The sequence below is a fragment of the Malurus melanocephalus genome, unplaced genomic scaffold (genome assembly GCF_030028575.1).
Source record: "Malurus melanocephalus ecotype Western Australia unplaced genomic scaffold, MMel_1.1 scaffold_12, whole genome shotgun sequence".
In the NCBI taxonomy this organism is placed as follows: domain Eukaryota; kingdom Metazoa; phylum Chordata; class Aves; order Passeriformes; family Maluridae; genus Malurus; species Malurus melanocephalus.
In genome coordinates this window covers 1,842,682-1,861,586 of record NW_026623244.1, presented here as the reverse complement: position 1 = coordinate 1,861,586, position 18,905 = coordinate 1,842,682, and the positions used below count along the sequence as shown (strand labels likewise).

At 52.4% G+C, this 18,905-nt stretch overlaps 1 protein-coding gene across 1 annotated transcript in view; it reads left to right on the top strand.

The window, feature by feature from the left end:
* Positions 1 to 249: 249 nt before the first annotated feature.
* The window catches only part of TRIM8 (tripartite motif containing 8), a 29,119-nt gene continuing 10,463 nt past the window's right edge, over positions 250 to 18,905 (top strand). The window contains exons 1-2 of the mRNA XM_057379780.1: positions 250 to 655; positions 938 to 1,594. Of these exons, the coding sequence (XP_057235763.1) occupies positions 1,025 to 1,594 (570 nt within the window). The 5' untranslated portion in view covers positions 250 to 655; positions 938 to 1,024. The remainder of the gene's footprint in view (positions 656 to 937; positions 1,595 to 18,905) is intronic.

The following is an 18,905-nucleotide window of genomic DNA, read 5'->3' as shown; positions in this document are numbered from 1 at the left end:
GGGAGCAGGTTGATTTGGGGTCCACGGGGCTCAGAAACCCCCGTGGCAAAGCCCGTCCCCTCTCCCATCCCTCTCCGGGAGCGTTGGAGGAGCTGGGCGGGCTGTGCTGGGCTGGGGTTTGCTCTGAATGACCGAGCTCTCCCATTCAAGACCTCGCAATCTCGAAGCAGGCGAGAGGGCTTTTTTTCCTCTCTCTTTTTTTTTTTTTTTTTTTTTTTTTTTCCCTCTGTCTTGTTTTTTTTTTTTTTTTTTTTTTCCTGCTGCTCCTCCGATTTAGAAGCAAATCTCGGGGGCCGCAGAGAGAATTCGTTTTTCCGCCATCGTCATCGTCGCTATTATTATTATTTTTTTAATCTTCCTCCTTTTCCCGTTTTGGATCTTAACCCTTTGATCTGTTTCCTTTAAAAGACTCTGATTCCCAACTCCCATCAGGGGGAGAGGGAGGAGAAATACAGGGAAGRAAAAAAAAGCCCGAGCGAGTCGGTGCCCTCAGCTGTTGGCCAGGTTTGGTGGGGGACAAAAGTCCCTTTAAAATATTGAATGTCAGTTGCAAWCCTAAGAAAAGAAAAATCTGATCCGGAGCGCTAAATTTAGGAGCTTTATATGGAACTTGGACTCTGCTGCTGGATTTTGTATGGATTTTTTTCAACCTTTGGTAAGTTTCAGTTCACCTTCTGGGGTAAAAAGGAGCAGATAGCTTTTATTAGGACTTCGGGCAGTAAGTCCAATAGGATCGTGTCGGGGTTTTTTTAACCGTTTCTGTTGTTTTTTTTAACAAAGCGACGGGAACGTTGCGTTTTCTTGCCGGATATTCCTAGAGTGCTTCTCTGTGGTTTATTTTATYCCCGATTTTAAATTCTGCTGCGGTTTATTATTTATGGCGCGTGCTGCGGGGAGGGGGGAGTCTGTCGGTTCACCCTGARCCTTCCCCTTCCAGGGAGGACAGACCCCGGCGTCCGCCCCTAGACCGCACTGAGTGACCGAAGCGGCTCGGGGGGAAGCGTCGTCAGAGCTGCCGGCAGAGATGGCCGAGAATTGGAAGAACTGCTTCGAAGAGGAGCTCATCTGCCCCATTTGCCTGCACGTCTTTGTGGAGCCGGTCCAGCTGCCCTGCAAGCACAACTTCTGCCGGGGCTGCATCGGGGAGGCGTGGGCCAAGGAGTCGGGCTTGGTGCGGTGTCCGGAGTGCAACCAGGCCTACAACCAGAAGCCCAACCTGGAGAAGAACCTAAAGCTCACCAACATCGTGGAGAAGTTCAACTCCCTCAACCTGGAGAAGCCCCCCTCAGTCCTGCACTGCGTCTTCTGCCGCCGGGGCCCGCCGCTGCCCGCCCAGAAGATCTGTTTGAGGTGCGAGGCTCCGTGCTGCCAGTCCCATGTCCAGACCCACCTGCAGCAGCCCTCCACGGCCCGGGGGCATCTCCTGGTGGAGGCGGAGGACGTGCGGGCCTGGAGCTGCCCCCAGCACAACGCCTACCGCCTGTACCACTGCGAGGCCGAGCAGGTGGCCGTCTGCCAGTTCTGCTGCTACTACAGCGGGGCCCACCAGGGACACTCGGTCTGCGACGTGGAGATCCGCCGCAATGAGATCCGGGTGAGTCCCACCGTCCTGGACACCCGGGTTTGCCCAGCCCAGGGACCAGCTCTCCCCTGCCACGTCTGTTCCCCCGTGTTTGTGTAGGACCTGCACAAAATCCATCCTGGCGCTGCTCCTGCTGCTGCCCGGGGTCCCCCCGTGGCGGACATGTTGGGTGGCCTCCCAGCCAAGCAGTGACGGAGGCCATAGGTGCCGGGGGGCTCCCCAGGGAAGGGGTCTGTGCTGGGAGGCCTTTGTGGCTGTTGAGCTGTGGGACCTATGGCCCCTTGTGTCTGTGCCTTGCAGGGACAGGTTGAGCTCTTGGGCCAGGGGCATTTGGAGGGGCAGTCTCCCAGGCTTGTGCTGGGCTGTGCAGCTGTTCCGAGAAAGGCGGAAGAGCTGCCATCCGAGGTAGAGTTGCCCCAAAATTGGGCTTCCTGGGAGGACAAAGCAGCTGCAGGAGCGGACCCTGTCCATTGTAAGGCCTGTGAATGTCAAACTGCCTGCTCTTCCCGCTGCCTCCCACTGGGGCCGGTGGCCGCTATCCTCTTCCCCCCCAGCAATGGAAGAGCATCGTGTCAGAGACCCGTGACGTCTCACTGGTGGGGATTCAGGCTTGGGGTTTGGCCAAATAATGTGGTTTTTATTAGGGGGCACAGGGCTGCCCTCCACCCTAGAGCAGCAAGGACTGTAGTGCTGGATTCGAGGGAAAGCAGGTCTGTATTTTGCTCTTGGCCAGGCCATCTGGCAGGAGCTTTCACCCCTGGCTCCCCACCCTCTGGTTCCTGGCGGGCATTTACCAGCCCTGCGGGCAGCCCTGCCATGACCCCTCTACCACCTTCCCCCTTTTCAGGCCTGCCCCTCCGACCCTTCAAAAGAGCACGGCGCTCGTCTGACGAATAAATATTTAACAATGAATTGAATAGTGATTACTGTAAAATGGGGATGATTTCCTGTGTATTTTAATGTTGCCAAAATGAGTCACCATTTAGCAATAAAAAAAAAGAAAAGAAGTCATAAATAAAAATTGCAGTATAATTACTTTCCAATTGGATGGCCAGGCCTGAGAATGGGGTGGGGGTTGGGGGGACAGCTCTGTGTAGAGAGGAGCCAGCCTGAGCTCACAGGAAGGTTATTTTCCTCTCCAGGTTTTTTGGGGGAAAACCAAAGACCTCCGCAGAGGTGCCAGCAGCTCCGCCACACACGCTGGAAGGGGAAAGACCCAGTCAGTCTTTTGGAGAAACGCTTTTCTGCTTCTATTTATAGGGAGTCATTTTGGTTTCCCTCTGCCAGGGTGGGGAGCCACCTCGGGAGGGCTGCGCAGGGCTGGGATGGGGCTCGCATGTGCATCTCCCAGGAGCCTTAGCCAGGGACCAAAACTATTTTTCCAGGTCCTTTTCCAGGACACTTTGATCTCATTTATTCCCGCTCTTGCTGCATTTTTTTTTTTATTGTTGCTGCCGTTGTTATGGCTGGATGTTCGCCGCTTCTTGCGGGTGCACGCTGCTAATGACCTGGCAGAAAGCTGCCACTGGCTGGGCTGGATTTTGGCTCTGGCTTGAAATTTTAGGATACGTGGCCAGACACCAGAAGTGTTAGACTGCTGTATCGTAGAGCCACGGAATTATTTTGTGACCTTGGCCAAATCCCTCGGTACCTCCATCGCCGCGTTATCTTAATTTCCTTTCTCTGTGATGATAAGCTTGTCTCTTCCCGCTGGGCGCGTGGCTCGGTTGGGTGCTCGGAGTCTGGGTCAATGAAGGACAGCACCAAGCTGGGGGACGGTGTGCCCAAAGGATCCCCTCTGTAGTTGAAGCAGTTCTTCCATGAAGTGGCTGGGGTAGGGATGAGCCCCTGGGAAAAGCACCCAGCAGGTTGCTAGCCCTTGCTCCATGGCTGTGGCCAGGTCTCCAGCTGAAAGCTGCCCTTCGCCAGCCAGCAAGGAAGGTGGCCTCATCAGCTCCCGAATTTGGGTGCATGAGCTCAGCTGGTGACGGCTTCCCGCCTGCGGGAGCCRGTCCCGGGATTCCTGGCTGCTTGCTCACCCTGCAGCGGTGGTGAGCCGCACTTGGAGCATCCCGGGAACGATGGACYGGGGCTGGGGGGCAGATGAGTAACACTGGGCTTGGGAGGTCCGGGGGAGGCCCYGTTGTGAGAGATTTGTTCCATGTGTGGCTTACGTTCGGAAAGCCGTTAATTGAGAAATGAGTCAAAGTTGGGAGGCTCRGAGCCCTGACCTTGGTGCGGGGAACTCGCGAACGTGGGGGTTGCAACACTGACCCGCTGTGGAGGGGGTGGCCCCCATGGCCCCGAGGTGGGACCRCAGCCTGCAAACCTGTGCCCCATAAACTCCGATTTTATGGCATTTATTCCTCTGGCTGTGCTGCCAGCCTGCCTCGAAGGGCACCTTACCCCCTGTTACAGGCTGGTTTGAAGGGGAAAAGAGGCTGAAAACTCCTTGGGGGCAGCAGCAGCGTTTTGTCAGCTGGGCTGGCAGTTGGGGCAGGAGTGCTCTGGCTGGGTGAAGGAGGCTGCGGGTGGGTGCCTGCGGGGGAGGAAAGGGGGTGTCAGTGCASGGTTTGCCTGAAGCAGAGCACACGCCTGGTGGGTTTGGGGGTAGGACCCTGCTCAGCGTTAGGTGCTGCACAAACCYGCAGAGCCCTGGCTCGGAATTAGTTGAACTCCACGGTGCAACCGTAATACAAACAGTAAATAAAATATGTGGTTAATCTTTCTTTCGTGGGCGTATAAAGCGCTTACCTCCCCTTCCCCCCGTGAGATGTTTTCTCCTTTGTTTCCTGTTTTTGTAGCGCTTAAAGAGGAGAGGGGGAAAGAAAAGCCAACAACGCACCCTCTTTTCTTTTTTTTCTTTTTTCTTTTTTTTTTTTCTTTTTTCAACAACGCACCCTCTTTTCTTTTTTTTCTTTTTTCTTTTTTTTTTTGCTTCTTGTCATTTATTTTGTTTGTGTCAAGGTCTGAAAATGAAACATTTTTTCTTCCATCTTTGCCTTTGCTGCCCTAGCCACGTGCGTCCCGCCTGTATGGGGGGAACCTCCTTCTAAGGCTGAAAAAGAAAGTTGCTCCAGTGCGAGGTTGATATGTTGCTTTTTAATTTTTCTCCATCCAAAAGGTGGAAAAATACATTGCTGGGATTGGAGTATGGCTCAGAAGTCAGCAGTCAGAGAAAGCAACTCACTTGCAGGGTATTGCTGTGTTTGCCCTGTTTTTGTCTGGGACGTGGTTGATTAAGGCCAGGTACATCTGAGCTTGTTCAGAGGTTTCCCAGCTGCCTGTGCTCAGCTGGAGTTGCCACCAGTGGAAAGGGGCGTGGGTAGAGAGGCTCTGCTCCTGTTTCGGTTTTGTTTCGGGGGAAGGAGATGGATTTCTCCSTGACCTAGCTTCCTAGAGATCCCTTCACGTTCTGAAGAGCTCTGATGGCTTTGAACCATTAAGAGGGAGAAAATACGTTGTGGTGCTGAGACCTGRAGGAAAACATTGGAAATCCTCCTGCAGGTGTGTAGGAACAGCATCCAGCATTGTCCATGGAGCMGTGCATGTTCAGCAAATCCACGGGGACAGGGACTGGGCTGCTGAGCCCATCTGCAATTCAGTGGATTTGGGTTTTCTTTTCTTGGCAGCACCTCACATAAATCCAACTCACATGCTTTCTAAATTATGAGAAAGAGGAAAGGTGAGCACTTGAAGCATAGGAAGAAATGGATCTCAAGTCTGCACCAGAAACTCTGGTTCTTTGCCAGCTTTGGCCACCGCCAAGTCCCACGTTGCATCCCCATGCTGCCCTCTGTGCCAGGGATGTTTTGCTGGGACCAAGGGAGCCCCACTGGTGGGGAAGTGTGGGATCAGCTTCACTGCCAGGCTTCTGGCGTGAAGCTGCTCTAGGTTGTTTTACTCCAAAACAGGTTTGGTAACTTGTGATGGACTGGATTTTTACAGGCTTACTTATTTTCCAGATGACTTGTTTATGAGGARCACGGCACGCAGCTCACTGCAGGCATTGTGAGTGTGAGTGCCCAAGTGCTTGAGTGCTAATTTAGCTCTCGTGGCCGTAGGTGGTGCGGCTGGTGCCTRGCAGGCATTTGCTGTGGCACTCTTAGAGCATACCTGGTCCCCAGACAACTTTTTAGCAGGTCCTACGAAGCAGGAGTTGAGCAGCTTCTCCCTGCACCCTCCATCTGAACTTCCACCAGCACCCCAGAGCTGAACTGCCAGCCCACCCCAGGGGTTAGGTCAGCCTAACCYAGGTCTCTCCCTTCCTGGCTTTGCTTATGCCCTAGTTCCTGTCCAGGGGCCTCAGGAATATGCCATTATGCTCCTAAATGTGACTGATCATTGTGCCTTGGGATGCTGTCAGTTGGTCAAGCTGCCATGATGAGCACTGACTTCTTGGGCCTTGGGCAGTGGCAGAAATCCCAGCACCCACCTAGCCTGGCTTCCTAGCTCCGTGCCACTCACCACATCGATCTGTCAGGCTTTGCTGCGCTGTGTTGTCAGGGACAGCAGATTTCAGTTGAACCCGTAGCAGCCTGTGCTGCCCTAGAGAGATCTGGGGGGGCTGGGCCACCCTGCTGCAAACCCCTCTGGGTTTTCTGGCCAAGCAACAGTGGGTATCTTGGCAGCCCCAGATCTTTGGCTGAACTGGAGCAGTCTCCTGCCTCCGCAGGGTTTGGATTAAGGGCYTTTCCCCGCTGCTTTCCTGCTAAGCTTGAGCATTTTCCTCGCCCTTAGCCCATCAGGTTGCCAGCGGTTCGTTGCTCCAGACCTGCAGCTGCAAGTCTTCTGTGTGGAGTCAATCCGAGAAGTGACAGCAGAGATGGAGGATGCTGAGAGGCAGCCCGGTGGGTTGGGTGGGAGGGAGGAAGCTTGTGTGGAGGGGACAGCCTTGGTAAAGGAGCAGGGCAGGGGCTTCAGTGGAGAATGCTCTCTTCCCATAGGGGACAATGCAGTGCGGATGGGAGCTGTTGGAGAGAGGTGGAAACAGGAGAGTTAAGGAAGGGTTCATCTGAGGACCTTGAGCTGCTTTGCAAGGAATKGCAACAAAATGTAGCCCAGGCTTACCCCCCTTGCAGTTTTCTGTACTTTGCAGGTGGTCATGTCTGGGCACAGCCTTGCTCACCAGACTGTCCCTGCCTAGAGCTTTCCACCTTGAAGCCCTCCCTGAGCAGTGACTTTGAATGAGCCCTGAGACGGAGATGTCGTGGTCTGGTCTCTGAACCAGGAGGTCCAAACCCAGCTTWGGCTGGTGATGAGGGTATAATGAATGTAGCCCAGACCCTTGTTTAATCTTCATCTATCCTGTGATATTTATGTGAGCATCATGTGTCTGCTCGCATGGAGGTGTCCAGCATGCCGTTCTCCTCAAGCCCRTGAGCATGATGGAGGGGGAGAAGTAGGAGAGACATGAACTGCAGTGGGACACCCTGGACTTCTCTCCACCCCTCAGCCTCGTGCCTCACACGTGGGAGTCAGCGTGAGCTTTTCAAGGAATGTGCAAGACCCAGGACTGTCCTTCCCTTCTTYTCTCCTCCCCTGGCTCCAACAAAGCAGTGTTCTCAGGGTCTCCCACGTGTTCATCCAGGCCTGGTCCTGCCAGAGGGGCATCCACAGCCTCTCTGCTGCGTTGGTCTTTGCCTCTGGAGCCAAGGAGTTGCCTCTGTCCCCATCTGAGCSGGGGGAGCAGAAGAGGGGCTGGCGAAGGGGGTGGGAGGAGAAGGCAGATTTCCATGTCTCACAAAGGGCACAAGCGATCAGATTCGTGCAACTGCCCAAGAATAAAGAGGCTCTTACAGTGCTGGCTGCCCTGACCTCTCTCCTCTCTGCTCCAGAGGACAGCGTGTGACCACACAGGGATTTCTTAGCTGTACTTGGGAGGCGGGCAGCGGGTTTTCTATCCCCAGATCTGTCTGCAGCTTGCCTTGCAGCATATTGGCCTATTTTTTGCTCGTTACCTGTCTTTTTACTTGGAAATCTTGGTACATGGTGGTAATTTCTTCTTTTATTTTCTTTAATTTCATGTAATTGTTTTGGGGKTTTTTTTTCAGTCTGACACTGAAATGGGGCTGAGAGCAGCAGTGCTTCCAGAGCAGGGACAAAAGTAACCAGGAAACACAGGGCAAGAGAGGAGGGATCGACACCGAAACAATGAAATAGCCAAGCAAGGAAAGACTGAATGCTCAATAGCACAAGCCTTTGCAGAAATGCCTGGCTAGTGCAGCATTTTATAATCAGCTTCTGTGCAGGGCTGGCCTGCAACAGTAGTGTGATGGGGGAGGAATGCTTTGAATTAGCTGGATGCCAGAATTAATTCTGTCAGAATTCAAATGTACATGTATGTACGGATTTATAAATAAACACTTGGAGCTGGATTCTGCCTTGCCACGCAGGCTCCGGGGCAGAATCTGGTCTGGCCTGGCTTTTTTTCTTCAAAAAAAAAAAATACTATGGATCTGGGCTAGGTTCTGGTGACTTTGTCAACTTCCTGCATTTATCAACAGCCTGTAGGCTGAGGATATACTGGTTGGGTTGAAGTAAGGGGGGATGGCACAGAGGGCTCAGAGCTGCTGAGCTTGCTTGTAGTGGTAGCCAATTTTCTGCAATGAACCTCAGTTTTCTGGAAAAGAAGGTGAGGCAGATGCTGGGGAACCGGTGGGGAGATGTGGAATATATAGGACCAGGGATGTCCTGCCCTTTCCTTTCCTCCATGGAAGGACAGAGGCAGCTACCCCTCCTTTTCCCAGAGAGCTACATCCAGCATGCTGGGGAATGGGAGGAAAAGATATCTGATCCCAAATATGGAGGGAGGGACGGTTATTTACAGGCATGAGACTCTGGATGCACGCAAAAGTTTTTACATATGTGCCCCAGATGAACTCAGGGAAGAGGTTTCCAGTCTTGCATCCTTTCTGATAAGGACAACTTCAGCCAGTTCTCACCAGGGCATYGTGGTTGTCCCTCTTCTGTCTTGTGATTTTCTTGTGATAGTAACATGAGCAGAAGTTCCCAGCTCAGCACAGTGCCCTGCACTCTGCAGCGTTGCTGTTGTACTCCAAGCACACTCAGGCCATCCGTTTGCTGGGATGATATACCAGAACTGTAAAGCAAACAAAAAAAATTAAACATTAATTAATTTAATTTCTSTGTTTCTTCTCTTCCCATTACCTGTTCTTTTTCAGTTTCTTTCTGTTGGATGCTTTTGAGGGGGGCTGTCTCTGGAGTGGGCTGGGAAGAGCCKAGCTGTGGATGGCTCCAGATGAGGCAGTTGGCAGGGAGTGACGTTCCGGATGGCTGTGTCTCTCTGAAATATGAGTAAACATTGTCAGAGCAGCCGACTGTATGATCTGGGGCTTGGGGAGGGCTGATCTGCCTTTTCTTCYCTCCACTCATTTCTCCCTGTTCAGGATCCCCCATTTGCTCAGCATCACCTGGTTCTCCTCTGCCTGCCTGGGTGACCTGGAAGCTTCATCCTAGAGCTGTAGCTTTAGAGAAACGGAGGGAAAATCCCCCATGTCCTAATGGAGGCAGTGTTTTCCCTTGCCATACGACAGCTTAATCCAAACCCTCATTTGAGCCAGTTATTGTGTGGCTTTAAAACCCCATCCCCATGAACCTAGTCTCCCACCCCCTTCCCTCCCAGTCGATCCTGGTCGGTGGAGCCGAGCTCCGGGGTTTGGTGCTGGGCCACACGCAGGCACAGATCGATCACACTGGGGGGCGGGTTGGTATTTCTGTGGCGATGGTTTTTATTGCTGGTTGCGGTTGTTGGGTTGTTGGTGAGTCGGGGGGGTTGGCGTGCACTGTAATGGGCTTGTGCGTGTGGCAAGGGGAGAGAGAGGGTAATGTGATTGCGTCCTTCTGCTCATTATCCTTCAAGCAGGGGGGGCTGCGTCCCTCTCCCCATCCGAATCMGTGTGGAGCTGCCGCCTCTGCGGTGGGAGCAGGTTTTCCCTGCAGGTGAACTCCTCTGTGCTCAGACAAAGGGCTGGGGGTGCCGGTGCCTCCCTTTGTTCTTTTCCTGTCCTGGTGCACTCGCCTCTGACGGCAAAAAGCCCCTTGAAGCGTGCCTCTCAAATGGATGGAGCGGAATAAATGCGCTGCGAGGTCTCTGTCCCCCTCACAGACCCTTTGGGGACAGTGCGGGGGGGGGGTGCTGCGCTCCCCCTTCCCTCCGGTATTGTGCTAGCCCCTTAGTGATGGGGGTGGCCAGATCCAGGAGGGAATTACTGCAGCTCTTCTGCCACAGCTGTACTGTTGTGGCTGGGTAGCTGAGGCCTGCAAACTCTGTTTTAGTCAGAGKTAGTTTGGTTGTAGAGAGTGGAGACAGCGCCTGCCCCCTCCAAGGGAGTGGGAGCACATTTGGGGGCTATTTTCCTGCCTCTGCTTACTGGCATGCTGCACAACAGGGCATCTGGACAGGGAACTGGAAATAGTGCCTGGTGTGAAGACCACCCCTTGCCAAATCCATCTCCAGAGGATGTGAGCCCAGCCGGTAAAACCAGCCTGTCCTTCAGCTAAGGAATTTGTAGCTCTCTGCTTACAACAGGGGAGAAAAAGATCATTTTAATATCTCTGCAACAACCTAAAGTCTGGGTGGGGATCTCAGGGTAGGGTATTACCCTGAAGGAGAGGTAAGCAGAGGTGGGGGGACCTGGTTGGAATCAGGAAATCTATGGCAGTGTGGGGAAGCAATCCTGGAGACCGGAGCTTTCTTTGCTGCTGGTGGTACCTTGCAGAAYGTGGGCCCTGCTGGCTGCCCCTATCCAGGTACTTCCTCTCCTGGTCCTCCCCACAGCTGGCTCCTGGCTCCTGCTACAATCTATGAATGCACATGGTATTAATCTCCATTTACCAAAGTGCTTTTCAGCAGTCTGATAAACCATTACTAGGTGAAGAACATAAACCAAACCTTCCTCTCTCTGTGTGCTAAAACTGCCTGCTGGAGCCTTTCTCAGGAAATACTCCTCCTTCCCAAAACACAAGGCCTAGCTTTGCAGGGGAGAGAGGCAGGAGGCATCTGAAAATGTGCATGCTGCATCCGTTAACTGTTGACAAAGACATTTGAGGAAACCCTTGTGCTTCCCAAACAGTGGAGGCTGGGAGCATCTGTCAGTTTGGGTGGAGGATGGAGGTATCCAGGGGAAAGGGAGCCCGTCAGCCCGTCTCTCCTGGGCCTGGTGGAGGGAGCAGGCATTAACGTTTTGAAGGTCAGGCAGAAGTCATAAGCTGGCTCTGTGGCAGCTGTGCCGGCTGGCAGGTAAGGGCAAGCCACTGCAGAGCCACGATAGCCACCAGCTTTTTCCATGGTACAGTCTCAGCAGGGAAAGAGGAGCTGCTGTTGTTGGTCCTTTGTGCTCTAGAAAATGGCGGTGGGTCACAGTTAGAAATGACTTCTCCAGCTGTACCATGACTGCTGTCACTGCTCCCCCAGTCCCTGTGCAGTGCTCAGCACATCCCGGAACATTTGTGTCTCTGCTGCATCCTCTTTGAAAGAGGATAATGAAACTGAAAGAGGGAAGCAGCGCACACTGGAGGCACCTTGGACTGCCAAGCTTGAGAAAGCACTGCTGGTCTGTAAGAGACCTGAGGAGATGGGTTTTTGAGTCAGAAAATGAAACACCAGGTAGGAAGAGAGCGAAAGACATCTCATGTGAGGATGGAAACTGAGCCTCAAATATGGCTCACATGAATCAGCAGGACTGGAGTTGAGCAGAGCCGTTCCCCTGGCTCCCTGAGAGGATAGAGCTGACTGGGGTCTGAGCTGTCAAGCTCTGATCACCGAGTCAAACCTGGAAGATAAATGATACTTCAGGGGCCTGAGATCAATAATGTCAAAGGCTGATCCGTAATCRGGCAAGATTAAAAACCAATGACAGGCCTCCTACTAGGAGCAGAAGTCAGCATGTTGAAGGAGAGCTCCTTTACCGTTATTTTCTGGCGGTGCTCACATCCAAAATCCACCTTCCCTYGATGCCCCCTGCAACATCAGTGAATTCCCTTTTCAATCAACATCGACTACATCCCTCAGGTCTCCTAAAGCCAAGTCCTGTTTACTGGTCCCTGTGCAGCTGGTCCAGAGTGCTCCTGTCCTTGAGAGAGTGGCCTAGTTGGAGACAAAAGCAATGCAGTGTGGTGCTGGCCACCAGCTGCTTTCACTGCCCGGGGGTGAGCTGGGACTGCAGGAGGTAGAGGAGGAGAGGAGGAGCTGAAGCAGGAGGTCATGTTGATGCTGTGGGTACCATGATATGCCATGTGTTGCAAAGATACTTGGCTTGGGGGAGCATACTGGGGAGAGGAGTTTGGGAAATGAGGGCTGCAGCTTACTCTTGACTTTGGTCCTCAATATGTTATTTTCACCAGTATTTATCAATTAATGGGTACCATGAGTATTTAGCCACCCATGAACAGACAGGTGGGGTGCATGCTTGTGCCCATTTTGGGGGTGCTGATGTTAGATCTTATCATAAAAGTGTTTTTTCTCTTGCTTGGGGGCTAAGCAGGAGYTGTGTCCCCTGCTTGGTAGCAGCTGCTACCTGCCTAACGTGAGAAAATGGAACTGGTTTATTTRTAGGAGCAAATTAAAATAAACTTGACTTTCTTCTTTTCAGTGCATTCTTAAAGGGGTACGCAGGATGCAGGGCAGGGCCGTGCTGCAGCTCCTGTGAAGGGCRCTGGGACATACAATGTTGCCTCTCTTTCCTGAATGCGAGTGCAATTGAAGTAGAAGGGGCCATGTTGTCTCCTGCTGCTGCCCCTCGTGCACGCACAAGGAGCTGAAGATGCAGTTTGCCTTTGCCCCAGGCTCCTCTTCCCCTTCCTCCCCACTCCCCCACCCCTTCCCCGCCAGGAAGCCTGGCCTTTGTGTGAAGTGATGCCTCCTGACATCAGCCGGGCGCACGATTTCCTCCGCGGCGGGGAGGGTGAGCAGGCAAGGAGAGGGGTGCCACGTTCCGCAGGGGGTGACGTATGGTCTGGCCTTGCTGGAGCACAGGGTGACAGCACTCTCGGGGTGGCTGCATGCCCATCTGGGATGCTCTGCAGAGGTGGTTGTCCCCAGCCTTGCTAATGTGGTGATTCAGTGGAGCTTTGCCTGTTTGTGCTATTCTGAAAACATGGGACCAGTGTGTTGCTTTTTGCTGCCTATGACCCTGATTGTATCAGTGGCATCTTTATGGGACCCCTCGAGGGATACAGTGCTGGGCCTTTTGTCACTGAAGCTTGGCCAGTGCTGGATGCAGAGTCTTGCTCTGGGGTTGGCATTGCAGCACTGTGGAGCAGAGGTGGAGGGGCTCAACATCAAGGCAGGAGTCTTGTGCRGGCCAGAGCTGTGCCAGAGCTCAGGGAGCATCCCGCTGTCCGTGCAGACACATGGCTTCGGAAAGAGCAGGTTGGAGGTCAGCTGCAAGGGGGTTTGCAGGGTGTGAGCTCTTGGCTGCTCCATGGAAAGGGGCTAGTGCAACACATGGGAATTGGCCGAGTACCTGCCAAAAAAAAGCCATGGCTGGCACCTTGCCAGGAGTTTGGGGGCCTTGCATCACTTTAATTTGAGATGTGTTTACTGGGGGATGGCATTTTGCAGCTGGCTGGCTGGAAACTACAGGTCCCAGCATGCTCACTCACGTGTCACCCAGAGGGAGCATGGTACCACGGGGTTCGTAGTCTCTGTGCTTGCCACTGCAGGGATTTTGCTGTAACAGGGAAGGGCTCTGATTCAGCATTGCTGGGCAGAGCCAGGTTGCAAGACATGGGACTGGTCTCTGCCTCCTTCTGCTACSCATTTGCTCGATGCAAGACCAAGTTGGCCTTTTTATGTCACCAGGCTGGGGAGGGGATCTGGTCCTATTCTTACTCATTTGCAACGTAAATATTTTGGTCCCGAGTACGTTGCTGGGAGCTGGGTGTCACGTTGAGGAGCATGATTCATTCATGCTGTTGCTGCTCAGAGTACAATGAGGCAGCCTTGGGACCAATCCCAAAGATTTCCTGTGATCGCGGCTGGTGGGGAATTTGGGACGTCACGTTCGAGTAAGTCAGAGCCCTCTTTGCACAATTCCTGCAAGCCAGGAGTTCTGTGCCATGCCGAGTGCATTTGGGACTTGCCATCCCCAAAATGTGGTCGTTGTGGGTGGCTTGCATTTCCAGAGGGAGGAAWAATGAAGAACGAGGCTGAGCTCCAGTTCTTGCTTTCTCCAGCTGCTGATGTGCAGGAAAGGTTGCAGGCTGTAGGGCTTTGTGCCTGGTCCCAGCCASCCTAACAAAGGTGCAGAGCAATACAAGTGGAAACCCTGCTTCACATCAAGTCTCAGAGGAGACCCAGGCAGTTTCTCCAGTGAAGCCAGAGCATCCTTGTATTTTTTAGAGGGATGTGGGACAACTTGAGGTGGGACGCTGGGCAGGTGGGCCGGAACAGTGGAAGTGCTCCTCCATCCCAGGCTTTCACTGGMGATGCTCCGCTGCCGTAAGGGACCTTTCCTTTCTCTCTTTGGTCACTGGTGCAGAAAGAGCTGCCCCCTCCACTGCAGGACTGATTCCCTCTGTCCCCCCATGTGTCATTTTGTCCTCCCCATGCTGCTGAGAGCCAGGTGCAGGCAGCACCCAGATTCGTTCTGGCATCCTTCGTTAGRCAGTGTTTGTTCATGCTGCATTTTTCTTTTTGCTGGCTTGTTTGGACATGCACTGGTACATTCACGGCACTCAGGCAGTAACGTGAGTCTCTTTCCCATTAGGAAAGAGGCCAGGATTTGGGGGGGCTGGGAGGGTGGCTTAAGCAGTAGTTTTTGAGATATTTCCTTCTGCTGCCACACCCTGCGTGAAAGAGCAATATCCGCGGCTTCAGCTGCTATCGCAAGGCTCTGAACGTCTCTCTTTTAATATAGATTGGTATCATTTTGCATTTTAAAGTAAAAACAYGCTGCAAGCTGCAGACAGCTGTCGGTTGGCAGCTTTGTTTGAACATCTGGTATTGCTGGGCTGCTGTTCAGCGCGATCTAACTATGGGATTCATAAAGATTATAATCCGGGCTTTCAGAGTCTCAACAGCCACCTCACAAAAAAAAAAATTGCAAAGAGAGAAAACCCGGCAGGGAGGCAGTGGAGGGTCCTTGGCGTTCAGCAGACTGTGGTCGTGGTCAGTGGGGTGGGTGGACTCTCTGTACATTGCCTTGGCTGCCCACAGGTGCTGACAGGCTGCTTCCAGCCTGCAAAATGCCAGGCACTGGGGAGTTGTAGAAGTGGGAAGCCTTTTCCCCCCCTTCTATTTTTTCCAGCTTGTGTGCTGAATCTGGTTGAGTCTCATACTCCTCTGGGTGGTGTCTGGCGCTGGTGAGCTGAAGCAGCAGATTCTGCCGTGGCTTTCGGTAGATGTTTGTAACAGCTGTCTGCAGCAGCAGGACTTGGTTTCTTTTTCTTTAAAGTAAGTGATGGAGGAGCCAAGGCTCACAGTAAACATCTTGGCATGTCAAAACCTCATTTCCAAGAGAAATTGAGTCTCCTTTTCTTGAAACAACCAAAAGGTTGAGATAGCCACCTCTGTAAGCCCCATCCATCCTTCCGCGAGTCAGGCACTTTCCTTGGCACCTTTGAGAATTAAGCGACCTCTAAGCCCCTAACGGGTTTTATAAATCTTGTTAGTTGATCTGCATTTTTGCAAAGCTCTTTGAATCCAGCCTATTGGCGCATAAGTCACCTTGACTTTCCTCAAGGCTTTGACTCCCAATTCACTTTCAGGCTCCATTTGTCAGTTGGAGGTGCACAAAAAACGTCCCCCTTATCTTTATTAGAGAAAAAAAAAAGCTGCCTGGAGAAATGTAGCTGCTCTCTAGTTGGTGCAGGCCAGTAATAGAGGTGCATATAAACCTGTTCTGCCCTTGTTTGTGTTGATTTAACTTACCAGTACAAATTAAAATAGCCTTGAGCGGTTGGAAGTTTAACTAGATCAGTTGGGAGGGAAAAAAAAAAATAAAATCATGGCCTTTAAATCAAAGGAAGGTTTTCTTTCCAGTGCTGCCTGAGTCTGGGGAGGTGCTTTGTGCAGCCAGGCCCCTTGTCTTTGGGTCACTATGAGACACTGATGGGGCACGTGGCTGTAGGTCATTGACGGTGATCTCATGGCTGGGACATGGGTGCATGTGGGTATCRCTGCTGCTGCTCTGCTCCTCAGGGRCATGTGAGTTCCCCACAAAACCTGGTTATGCTTCCAGATCSTTGGGCCAGTCTCCCTCCAGAGCAGAAACCAGAAATCATGGGGGTAGGAAGCCAAAGAGGCTGTTGTTCAGAGCTCAGGGCATCCCTTGGCAGGACTCAGCTGTGGTGGGTGCAGAGCAGAGGTCTTTGGGCAAGGGAGAGGCTGCTCAGCCTGCAATGGGAGGAAGGGTGGAAGAGTCTGGCTGCATTTCACCCCTGCAGGGAGAAGGCTCTGAGATCACACAGTCCATCTGKATCTTGAATCCAAGATGTTTATTTGGAAGGGGGAGTGAGGGTTTCTCAATTTTGCAGGGCCTGTAKATAGGGGGAGGTTTGCTGCCAAGCAATAGGATGGGTCTTTGCAGGATGGCTCCTTTGGAAGGCAAGGCTTTCTCTCAGCTGCAGTTTGGGGACAACTGGCTGGAACCCTGATATTTCATCATGTTGGGAAGATCTTGAAATTCAAGAGTTAGATGAGACTGGGACAGCAGCAGATCGAGGCAGGATTGGTGGTGCTGCCAAAGTCTGTTGAATTTTTTATGGRGTTTATGGGAGGAGCAACTGAGAGATGGTATGTCAGAGCAATTGGGCTTGTGTGGTGAACAGGACTTTYTGATTCAGCTGAGTTTCAGCACTGAATGATGTCCCTTTGCTGCCCATACTGTGCCACTGGCGCTGGCAGAGTGCTTCTGAGAGCCAGCTGGGGGAGATGATCCCACTAGAGAGACTGCTTTTTTTTTGCTGGATGAATTTTTTGTCTGTATCTGTGGTTGGGAAGGGGCAGAAATATAAAAACAGACAGAAGAGGGAGAAAAGGAAGGTGGGGCCCCCTTAATGTCCATATAAATTGATTGAAGCATTTGAGAAACCACAAGCACAGAGTGTGCTGAAGGCAGAAAGGGCAGGACTTCTTACATGTTCTTTTAGGCTCTGAAAAACTGTGAAATCTGGTGAATCCCGCTTGATACAGCTACAGGCCCCAGATTGTATTTTCTGGCATGGCAGGGATGAAGCACAAGGCGACACTGGTCATGAGGACCAGTTGTGCTCCAGTTGTTGGTGTCAGTCTGAGCTCCCAAGTGGCTGGAAACAGTTGCTCGAGGCTTTCTAGTCTGGGTGTCTGAAACTTTCCGGATGTCACAAACCCCTGCACTATGCTTGCAGTGCCCCAGTGCTGGTGCTCCTGAGCTGCTTACTCAAAGGGCATTTGGTGCTGGGCAGGGCAGGTTTGCAGCCAGAGCCCTGTGCTGGAGATGGCTCAGCAGCAGGGTGAATTTTGGCACTAATTTATAAGCAGCCTTAAACCGGTACCTTTTCCTSCTAAAACTGAAAGAGATGGTGAAAAGAGCTCCTCCCTCGCATCCCCGATGGCAAAGAAGATGCAGGCCTTGTCCTTCATAAACACAGAGCTGAGCTCTGTGTCTCTTCCTGGCTCTCCTCACTCCCACGTGAAGGTGGCCTGGACTCTCCTCCTGCCAAAAGCTGGCTGGGATGGACTGTTGACCAGCGTTTGCACCCATGGCTGGGTGGGGATCTCTTCTCCCTCCCTTCCAGCAGAAAGAAAAGAGATTTTTTGAGTTCCTTACTGTCCCAAGGGCTTGGTCATATCTGCAGCCCCAGCAGCCATCAGAGCTGGTCTCTCCGTCCTCCTGCACCACCCAAATGCATCTGCTGTGCCTGTGGCATTGGGACACTGTGTGGGAGCATTTKCTCTGATGGGATGCTGTCTCTCCTGGCAGATATGGGGCAGGAAGTGGCTGTACTGGCCAAAGGCACTGTCACTAGTGAGTTTCCCCAAGGCTCAGTTTTGGGTCCAGTCCTGTTTAATACCAGGAATGCTGCTCTACAGAGAGATATGGACAGGGTGGATCAGCGGGCCAAGGCCAGTTGTATGAGATTCAACAAAGTGAAGTGCTGGGTCCTGCATTGGGTCACAAGAACCCCACACAGTGCTACAGCAGCTTTCCCAGAGAAGCTGCCCAGCASCTTTCCCAGAGAAGGAYCTGAGRTGCTGGTYGACAGCAGCTGACCATGAGCCAGTAGTTGCCCAGGTGGCCAAGAAGGGCAGTGGCATTCTGGTCTGTATCAAAAATAGTGTGGCCAGCAGGACCAGGCGAGTGACCACAGTGACCACMCCCCATACTTGGCACTGGTGAGGCTRCACCTCAAATCCCACGTTGAGTTTTGGGCYCCTCATTACAAGAGAAATCTTGRGTTTCTGAAGCCTGTCCAGAGAAGGGCAACAGAACTGGTGAAGGSTCTGGAGCACAGGTTGTGTGAGGAGTGGCTGAGGGAGYTGGGGGTGTTTAGCCTGGAGAAAAAGAGGTTCAGGGGAGACCTCTGCAACTGCCTGAAAGGAGGGTGTACTGARGTGGGGTTGGGCCTCTTCTGGACAAGAAGTCACAAGACAAGGGGACAAGCCTCAAGCTGTGCTAGGGAAGGTTCATGTGGGGCATCAGGAAGAATTTCTTCACAGAAAGGGAAGTTAAGCATTAGAATGGGTTGCCCAAGGAGGTTGTGGAGTCACCATCCCTAGAAATATTCAAGAAATGACTGGGCATGGTCATTAGTGCTAATGGTTTAGTTGACATGGTGGTGTTCAATCAAAGGTTGAACTCAATGATCCTGGAGGTGTTTTCCAATCTTAATGATTTTGTGATTCTATGATTCTATCACCAAGGCTCATCTTTGTCCTGTGGAGCCAGCAGCATCAGTCATGACTCGCCTGGCTGCATGCTCAGCATGCAAACTAGCTTCTTGTCCTGGTATTCGTTTTCCTGGTGCATTTCCAGCTCCTTTTTTCCTCTTCTGCACATGTTGTGAGCGAGTCTTGAGTCCCAAGTCTRGCAGAGGCAGTTTGCTCTGCTTTCACTGCCTCTTGCTGTGCTTTGCATGTAGGGAGCCTTTGTTCTGAGGGTACATCACCCATACTGGACACCCCAGGAAGGCTCCTTCCTCCAGGACTTGCAGGGCTRCTGGTAGAGAGGTGACGTGTCTCCAGCCACTGGCCTCATCTCTCTGCTCCTTAATCTCCCTTATCCTCCTTCTCCCCTTAAAGCAAATCTTYGTCCCTACTCCAGGGAGATTGACAGCAGTGGCAGCTGGGCATGTCTTGAAGTTGGGGTCCAAAAACTAT